The sequence below is a fragment of the Tachypleus tridentatus genome, chromosome 9 (genome assembly GCF_004210375.1).
Source record: "Tachypleus tridentatus isolate NWPU-2018 chromosome 9, ASM421037v1, whole genome shotgun sequence".
Classification (NCBI taxonomy): domain Eukaryota; kingdom Metazoa; phylum Arthropoda; class Merostomata; order Xiphosura; family Limulidae; genus Tachypleus; species Tachypleus tridentatus.
Genome location: NC_134833.1, coordinates 167,975,843 through 167,986,534, shown reverse-complemented (window position 1 = coordinate 167,986,534; position 10,692 = coordinate 167,975,843). Strand labels below are relative to the sequence as shown.

At 29.7% G+C, this 10,692-nt stretch overlaps 1 protein-coding gene across 1 annotated transcript in view; it reads right to left on the bottom strand.

Moving 5' to 3' along the window:
• Positions 1 to 1,876: 1,876 nt before the first annotated feature.
• The window catches only part of LOC143227577 (muscle-specific protein 300 kDa-like), a 28,869-nt gene continuing 20,053 nt past the window's right edge, over positions 1,877 to 10,692 (bottom strand). The window contains exons 12-15 of the mRNA XM_076459006.1: positions 10,265 to 10,588; positions 9,731 to 9,805; positions 4,971 to 5,122; positions 1,877 to 2,039 (exon numbers count right to left, since the gene is read on the bottom strand). Of these exons, the coding sequence (XP_076315121.1) occupies positions 4,979 to 5,122; positions 9,731 to 9,805; positions 10,265 to 10,588 (543 nt within the window). The 3' untranslated portion in view covers positions 1,877 to 2,039; positions 4,971 to 4,978. The remainder of the gene's footprint in view (positions 2,040 to 4,970; positions 5,123 to 9,730; positions 9,806 to 10,264; positions 10,589 to 10,692) is intronic.

The following is a 10,692-nucleotide window of genomic DNA, read 5'->3' as shown; positions in this document are numbered from 1 at the left end:
GAGAGCCCTCTAACTGTTGTGAAGTGTTTTTATCCACTGTTGTAGACCCTGCACTTCATCTTCATATTCAGACCACAAAACATGGTGGACTGAAGTAGCGGTCAAGTTTAGTAGAACCATCAAAAAATGTCAAACACAGTCTGCAGGTTCAGTAACATGGTTTGTGTGGTTTCCCACCCTTCAGGTGATGTCCCCACTTGTAGCTGTTCTCCAAGCTGCACTGTACTGTTGACTAGATTAAGCCCTGTGTTCTTCATCTGAATCAACTCCTATGGGTTGGTAAGAAAACTCACTCATAAGAAAACAGAGAACAAGAGACTACAATTTTTTACACCAGCATTTAAAGTAGGAAGTCAAATATTTATAGTTAAGATTACGTCTATTCAGTGGCTGTGAAACTCAAACATTACAGCTGAGGCGAGACGATCTCCACCTAATCTTTTTTTTTTTTTAAATATAATTCATCAGTAGTAACTAAATTTGTGGATAATGGATATTAAAAGAATCTCTATATCTATATATATTTTCTAGGTAATGTATATTATGAGATATTGTTAGATATACACAACTGTTCAGTTTAATACAAGGTATTATTTAGTTTATACTGTATGAGCATTAAGGCAAGTTATTTTGAGAAGTTATACAAATGATTACACAACTATTTGCAAATAACTTATTGTGTAGTTCAACTGTCATGAATTTACTTTATGATACTCAAACCTTCTGAACTTCTCTCATTGAGTAGTTTTATATCACTTTCACTGTTTGTAGAAGGTTCTAGTCCCTCAGTGGAGTAATATATGTAGGTAACCAAAGAAATGCAAGAAAAGGAAATTAGTGAAAGTAATAAAAAAGTTAGTAGGAGATATATTAGAACGAACCTAGACTGCATTTGTGAGTTTCACCATTAAGGGTGTATAGTGTCGACTTTTAAAGTGTAATAATCACAGCTTGTATTACAATAACAAAGTAGAAAATAAGAACATTTCGTGTCAATTAGGTTCTAAAGTAATTGGATAACATAAGTGAATTTATCACTGACTGTCTTATAATGACAGAGTAGAAAAACAAATCTGTCTTGTGAAAAGATGTTCTAAAGTAAGTGAACCCTACTCCATGGACTTTGATGGAAAAAAAGATATAATTATTTAAAGCTTTTTTTTGTAAATACATTTTAAGTTGTTTGGAGTATATATTATTTCAAATCCAGTGGATTCTGTATTGTCTATTTATAACTGAAATTTATTGACAACAGGTTACAGACACCTACTATAAAAAACCAGCTCCATAAAACCTGAAAATACAATGGGATACCTGAATATCTATATAGCTTACAAACACAGGATATATATACCTGAATATCTATATTAGCTTACAAACACAAGATAATATATCTGAATATCTATATAACACAAACACAGGATAATATACCTGAATATCTATATAGCTTACAAACACAGGATAATATACTGAATATCTATATAGCTTACAAACACAGGATAATATACCTGAATATCTATATAGCTTACAAACACAGGATAATATACCTGAATATCTATATAGCTTACAAACACAGGATAATATATCTGAATATCTATACAGCTTACAAACACAGGATAATATATCTGAATATCTATACAGCTTACAAACACTGGATAATATACCTGAATATCTATATAGCTTACAAACACAGGATAATATATCTGAATATCTATACAGCTTACAAACACAGGATAATATATCTGAATATCTATACAGCTTACAAACACTGGATAATACATTCAGATATCTAAATAACTTGTTAATACTATTCTAATACTTACTGCAGTATCTAGTCATTTTAAGTACATACATATAAACATTTAACTTGCCTTATTTCTACCATACTTGACTTGTAAAGCTGCTCGGTTTCCACTAGGTAAAGCAGTAACCTCAGCATACTTGTCTTGTGCTTCCATAATCCACTTAGAACACTCATCGTGTTTCTCCTGAAAATTGATATGATCTTCCACATGCTGTTCACACTTCCGCACCAGTTCCTAAAGCAAAATAATTACTGTCATAAATTAAACAAACATGAATCTCTTAGAGCAACTTACTAGTAAAGAAGTTAACAAACTCCCAGATGTCACAGGTACTAAGACACATAATTCACTCACCAGAGAAGCTTACAGGGAGCCCACAGATACTGATAAATACCACTGCACAATGAACATCATATATTTGTAACAAAGTAACAATAAAACAAATGAAGAAAGCATTACTGCTCATCACAATGGATACCCTGAACACTTGACAAAAACTACTATGAATAAGAAGTAAGGAAATTACAGAACAGCAGCTATATATTTCTATGTTAAATGTCTCTCCAAAAACATGCTAAGACTAGGTAAATGGCATAATTTCAGAAACAGTAAGCCTCAATTACAAAGACTGGTAACTACCTAATGCAGAGAAATGTGGATTTCTAATAGGATGTATAAAGAAAAATGACAATAAAAGGTAGACTTTAAGAACATAGAACACGAAAAAATCTGTAACACCACCCTTTCTGTAATAACTGAAATGGTCAATAAGACACATGGTAAAGTGTAATAATAATGAAATAACATTATGTGAACCACAAATGACAAAAATAATTATATACCTCTACATCTACATAAACGATAATACACTCACTTAACATAGAAGTCAGCAAAACGCAACCCTCCACTTCCTTTAACCAGATAATTAAAAATAAAAGCAGTATATATATAAAACAACAGCTATGTTTGTATTCCCTTTTTTGAGAGATCAAGATAAATAAATATTTATTTGTTTACATTCCCTTCTCTTGTTACTAAAGTAAGTAAGCTTGTGCTTATATACCCTTTTCTAATCACCAAAGTAAACAGATATTTGTCTTTCACGTTATATTTTATAGAGACTATTGTGATAGTCACCAAAGTAAACAGATATTTGTCTGTTTACATTATATTTTATAGAGACTATAGTCATAGTCACCAAAGTAAACAGATATTTGTCTGTTTACATTATATTTTATAGAGACTATTGTGAGTCACCAAAGTAAACAGATATTTGTCTGTTTACATTATATTTTATAGAGACTATTGTGATAGTCACCAAAGTAAACAGATATTTGTCTTTCACATTATATTTTATAGAGACTATAGTCATAGTTACCAAAGTAAACAGATATTTGTCTGTTTACATTATATTTTATAGACTACAGTGACAGTCATCAAAGTAAACAGATATTTGTCTGTTTACATTATATTTTATAGAGACTATAGTAATAGTCACCAAAGTAAACAGATATTTGTCTGTTTACATTATATTATATAGAGACTATTGTGATAGTCACCAAAGTAAACAGATATTTGTCTGTTTACATTATATTTTATAGAGACTATTGTGAGTCACCAAAGTAAACAGATATTCGTCTGTTTACATTATATTTTATAGAGACTATTGTGATAGTCACCAAAGTAAACAGATATTTGTCTTTCACATTATATTTTATAGAGACCATAGTCATAGTTACCAAAGTAAACAGATATTTGTCTGTTTACATTATATTTTATAGAGACTATTGTGATAGTCACCAAAGTAAACAGATATTTGTCTGTTTACATTATATTTTATAGAGACTATAGTGATAGTCACCAAAGTAAACAGATATTTGTCTGTTTACATTATATTTTATAGAGACTATAGTCATAGTCACCAAAGTATATAGGTATGTCTGTTCACATTACATTTTATTGACTATAGTAATAGTCACCAAAGTAAACAGATATTTGTCTGTTTACATTATATTTTATAGAGACTATAGTCATAGTCACCAAAGTAATAAGATATTTGTCTGTTTACATTATATTTTATAGAGACTATAGTGATAGTCACCAAAGTAAACAGATATTTGTCTGTTTACATTATATTTTATAGAGACTATAGTGATAGTCACCAAAGTAAACAGATATTTGTCTGTTTACATTATATTTTATAGAGACTATAGTGATAGTCACCAAAGTTAATAGGTATTTGTCTGTTTACATTATATTTTATAGAGACTATAGTGATAGTCACCAAAGTAAACAGGTATTTGTCTGTTTACATTATATTTTATAGAGACTACAGTGACAGTCACCAAAGTAAACAGGTATTTGTCTGTTTACATTATATTTTATAGAGACTATAGTGATAGTCACCAAAGTAAACAGATATTTGTCTGTTTACATTATATTTTATAGAGACTATAGTGATAGTCACCAATGTAAATAGGTATTTGTCTGTTTACATTATATTTTATAGACTATAGTTAAAAGACATTATTTTGTTCTCATTCCATTTTCCAGAAAATACAGTAAATAAATATTTATATGCATACATTCCCTTTTCCAAACATTACAGTTAATAGATCTTTATATATTTATAATTCCTTTTTCTGAAATCAGAGAAAAGACATATTGATATGTTTACCCTTGAGATACCACATTAAATATATATTTATATTTCCTTTTTCTGAAATCAGAGAAAAGACATATTGATATGTTTACCCTTGAGATACCACATTAAATATATATTTATATTTCCTTTCTAAGACATCACAGGAAATGGATATTTATGTGCTTTTATTCCCTTTTCCATACACCAGAGTAAACAAATATTTTGATATGTTTACATTACCTTTTCCAGAGACTGCACTAAACACATATCTATATGTTTACATTATCTTTTCCAGACACTAAACTACACATTTATATGTTGACACTTCAGATACCAGAGTAAATACACACTTCTCTTAAAGTGGCAAGGGTAGATACATTGACACTAAAATAACTCTTCAGAAGAGTGCAAATCTTTAAACATGTTTATTATACTTTCAGTAAAATCTATCTGGTGGACTTTTCATCATACGCTTCTATAACTTGACTATCACAGTTATGAATAAACTATAGTTTCCTAACCTTGCAGGTTAAGAGCAGTGATTGGTAGCGGATGTAATTTGAGAAACTCCCATTGATAGCCTCATCTCACCACTAGCTTCTATCAGTTCTTGGGTGCTATCACTCAAAGAGTCAACTTCACGTTCTCTATCTTTCATCTCAGTAAGCAGAGCCTTCAAATCAGAGGTGAAACATGTAAACCAGTAATGTGCTAACAATTTATGTAATATTTATTTCAAAAGACTGGCTTTTAAATAATTATAATTTCCTGTTAACATTGAAATAAATTAAAATTAGTGTTGAGTTTAATATTTTACTATATTTACAGACAACATATATGAAGATGCACAATTGAATATTATTTATATAAATAGAAGTTTTAAACAAACGAATTTCTTATTTTCAAATTGTAATGAATATAAAGACAATAAAAAATGATCCTATGAATGCAATAGATTTTCAGTAGTTGTTAATCACAAATCAAAATACATTTAACTTATGTTAGTTATAAATGCTTTTTGTCATTAACTTAAAGGAAGTACTTATTATACAAAACTGAATAAAATAAATAATATAGTTGTATTGTCATGTGAATAACATTAGACTATTATATAGGTTTGAGAGCTTTCATGGACTACAACTTCAGCTGTACAATGTTCTGACTTTTATACAGAAACTGAAGTTTTATCTCCTTCAAAAGGCAATTGCAGTTCATTAACTCTCCATTGCAACAAAAAACTATTACATCTTGAATTATCAGCAGTGATACTACACTGTCTCCAATGTAAGTATTGCCACAGTCTTTACAACAAATGTGTGCCATACAATTTTGTTTTGATGGTAGGAAGGAAAGTTTCACGTGTAAGTCAATATTGTATTCTTTAATTTTTTTTTAATGTCATCTGGGAAGCCTATGTGATATATGACATAAAAATAAATATGTTGTTGGTTGTAATTATTTTTTAGCCATGATAACATCAAATGTTTAACTGTAAGAGTATACCTTTAGTTTGCAAGTAAAAATGTGATTTTAATGCTTTTATCTCTGTTAAAAAGTCTCACTGGGAAGAACAAATGTTTCTAACACATCTCTTTATAACCACTGTTTTTGTATAGGATAGTGAAAAAATTCCAATAAATATAATCTTACAAACACATTCCTTTGTGAAAAACAATGATATGGAATACAAAGCATTCCTTTGTGAAAAACAATGATATGGAATACAAAACATTCCTTTGTGAAAAACAATGATATGGAATACAAAACATTCCTTTGTGAAAAACAATGATATGGAATACAAAACATTCCTTTGTGAAAAACAATGATATGGAATACAAAACATTCCTTTAAAACCTTTCCATTGACTTCATTTTCAACTGTAAACATGACATTAGAATGAAATGGAATCAAATGTGAATGAAATCCATCAATAGAATTAGTTTTTCTTAAAGTCTTTAAAATGTCACCTACACAACAGAATACAGTAAAGTGTAAATAACAAATTAAAACATGTGAAAGAAGATTTTTCAAGTCAATATGAACAATCTGTAATAGAACATTTGTATAAGAAGCAGAAAGTAAAATAATCTAAAATAGATCTCTGAGTGAAGTGATTCTGAAAACATCTCAGAGCACAGTGAATTGTTTCTTTAACAGACACTCATGTGAATACATATCTTACAGTGACTGTCAGAATCTTTGAGTTTTGTGATGAAAAATACAGAGTTTATGTCACAAGAAGAAGCTTTAGTAACACAAGGGGCAAATACCCAAGTTAGGATTTTATAAACAGAAACTATAGAATGTAAAAAAGTAGTTTTATTAATTATTTGGTATGCTGTATATTTATGCCATCTGGTGATCATAAAGTAGTTTTATTAATTATTTGGTATGCTGTATATTTATGCCATCTGGTGATCATAAAGAAATGTAACAAAAGTTTAACAGTTTTGTTTTGAGTTTATTTACTGATTATAAGTATCATTTTATTGTAAGTTACAGTATGGAAGAATATCTTAAAAACAGGTACAACATTTTGATCACTAATGCAATCACTTCCATGTACACAAGTGTTAACGGTACAGAAAGATTTAACATTAACTTAAAGATTCAACAAGTTAATTCAATTTTAATAATGATAGTGGTTACATATGCACGTGCATATGGATGTGCTCAAATTGATACATTACTTATCTTTAGCTGAACAGCAAAACAAACAAAATGTAAATAAATGTGAAAATGTTGTAAGATATATTTGTGTAAGACTAGGAATGTGTGGAGGAATACTGATCAAAGACGTGAACAGAGATGTACTTGGCTACTTGTGGGACTGTTTGATTTTATTAACAAGGTCTCTCTGATCCTACTTCAGGTATTGCCAGATTCATATTTTAGCACTGTGACATTCTGTTCAGAGGAACTGCTTATTCATAAGTTTATGGACTTGGAAAGGGGGTTTCTGGAGTTCTTTTAACCTCATCTTAAAGTTATGCCTTGTTTCACTTATAGGCAATTGTTATACTTTATTTTTAAATGTTTCCTGGGGTTGGTTTCTTATGTAATTTTCTTAACATGTGTTTAACTACCATTCCATGGGTGAAAAATCACTTAGTCGTAACATTATATGATACGTACATGATAGTCTTTCCCAAGTTTCTTATAAAAGTATGCTAATATTTTCTACATATAAGATAATGCACGTAATTAGGTTTTATTTATTCCATGGACTGTTTCAATTTATTTGTATGTTACATCTATTGTCCATCATTTTTTAAAATTTATTAACAGTTCTATAACTATTTTAGTAGAGAACTTGTTAATGTTATTGAGACATTCAGTTTGGTGTATAACGTTTTTATCAATGTGTTCTGTGGTACATACAATGTATGCTACATTTAGGAGACTTTCCAGTGTGCCTAACGTCTGATAGACTGCACGATTAGAAAACCAGTTTATGTAAATTACACTTTGTGTGCTTCTTCTATAAATGTTAATGCTGATACTTGAAAGGTTTATGTTAATAACTAACACATTTATTATTTTACCATTTAATTATTTTCTATTCCAACTATGAATTGTAAATCTTTGTACGAGTTATTTATTTTTTAATGAGGTTTTTGGTGACTTTTTAGAATAACAAAGTTCAATTATTACTTGAGAATAAAATCATTATATAATCTTACAAATTATTTAAATTAGTGACCGTGCAACTGAGGTAACTACAATGACTTATGAAAGCAAAAGAATTCTCTTATTTGATTTTGGTAAAACAATGTCTTCATAATTTTTAAGGGTTTTATTTTTCCAATTTTAAACTGCACATGAACGAACATGGTCGATCAATGATTATTGTAACTTTCTTGAAGAAACTCAAGAAGAAGTTGTTTTTTATTCTTTTATATCATGACTTTCACATGCCATCCAAACAATTTTTATTGTTTTATACCCTGATTGTCACATGCCATCCAAACAATTTTTATTGTTTTATAGCAAGACTTTCTGATGCCATCTAAATGATTTTTGATGTTTTATACCCTGATTGTCACATGCCATCCAAACAATGTTTCACTGTCTTACACCATCTCTCACGTGCCATCCAAACAATTTTGTTTTATACTGTATATTCCTAGAATTTCACAAATCATTCAAAAAGAATTAAATGATGTAATACTGATTTAGATATGAAATCTTCCTTCCTACCATAACAAAATCTTGCCCAAATTGTATTGTACAAATCTGTAGACAAGTTGCATCTAAAGACTGTGATCACTGATGAAACCAGTACAAATCTGTAGACAAGTTGCATCTAAAGACTGTGATCACTGATGAAACCAGTACAAATCTGTAGACAAGTTGCATCTAAAGACTGTGATCACTGATGAAACCAGTTATCAAGTGTTTACAGGACTAACAGAACATTTAAAAGGACTTTCCCTGGTTGAACACACAAGCCAAAATAAAACTCTTTTGTGTACTGAACGTTAAAAACTGACAGAAAAATATTATGAATTGAAGAAAAATTACAGAAGCTCTCTTTATAAGAAAACAAAGTAAACATGATTCAAGTATAAAATAAAATTAATAACTGTTTTTATTTTGTTGTATAACCATGTAGTATATCACTGTTGATAATATAGTGTGTATATCACTGTTGATAATATAGTGTGTATATCACTGTTGATAATATAGTGTGTATATCACTGTTGATAATAGTGTGTATATCACTGTTGATAATATAGTGTGTATATCACTGTTGATAATATAGTGTGTATATCACTGTTGATAATATAGTGTGTATATCACTGTTGATAATATAGTGTATATCACTGTTGATAATATAGTGTGTATATCACTGTTGATAATATAGTGTGTATATCACTGTTGATAATACAGTGTGTATATCACTGTTGATAATACAGAGTGTGTATATCACTGTTGATAATACAGTGTGTATATCACTGTTGATAATACAGAGTGTGTATATCACTGTTGATAATATAGTGTGTATATCACTGTTGATAATATAGTGTGTAGCTTTACTGCTTATTACTCAAATGTATCCACCTGGTGATGTTAGAAACACTTAGCAAAATGTAGTTCTTCTTAAAAATAAAGAATATATATTTTTAATGTAAACACTCCATTTAATGATATTAAGACAAAATGCTAATCAATCAGTAAGGTTACAAGTGTTTGTCAAAACATTCAGACTAAAACTATTTAAAGGTATATCAGAATCCCATATCACTTGTCTTTCATTCATCAGATATTAGTTGCTTACTTGGTCCAGGATGACAGCAAGACTGCTAAGGATGGGCCAAGTTCTTTCCTCAGCCTCTATATCATTGATCAAGGCCTGTTAGGAAATGTAAAGGACACCAAGGTGCAGTGCATGAATTAAAAACACTAAATGTGGCACTATACATTCTTGAAACAAGCTGTTTGATAATCCAAATAACATTGCATATTTAAAACATGCAGTTAAAAATTACACTCAAATTGCAGCTCACTCTATATGGAAAGAATAACTCTGTCATGCTCAAATGTGATATAAACTTCACAGTCAACATAAAACCACATTTTAAGTTAGTAAATAAAAAACAAAGTATCATTTTTCATGCTATAAATATCACTACAATAACAAAAATGTTACAAACATTATTGTTAAAAATACAATCAACACAAAATTACTTCATTCATTATTTAAAAGGAAGTTAAATTTAATAACAAAGGTTATTGAAGAGTAACCATCCCATGCATCATTTATCATAACATGTATTACTAGGTATAAAATGTTATTTGGTTAGCTGAGTACCTGATATCTTGATAATTGTTCTTTCTTTTCTTCTAAAGTGGTTTTGAGTGAAAAATCTTGAACCTGTGCTTCCAATAGCTCTAGTCTTTCTAACAGACAACCAAACTGATCTTCATAAGTGGTCCACTGTTGAAGTCGATCGTGAAGCTGATGACTGACTTCATCTGTCTCTGCAGTTAGTCGCTGCTGGTTACTGACAACAACCATATGCTCTTGTTCCATAATGTCCCGGTCCTTTGGACACACTAGTTCTCTTAGCTCTTTTGTATGTTCTCCAAGACTGTTCACAGTTTCTGCTCCCTCTGAGAGCTGCTTTTCAATATTCTGCAAAAGTTTAAGTATGTTTTAACCTGTGAACACTTTGGCTTCTAAAAGCATATTAAAATCTCAAGGTTAGAGTGTTTCTTGCTAATTATATGATAGTTTAT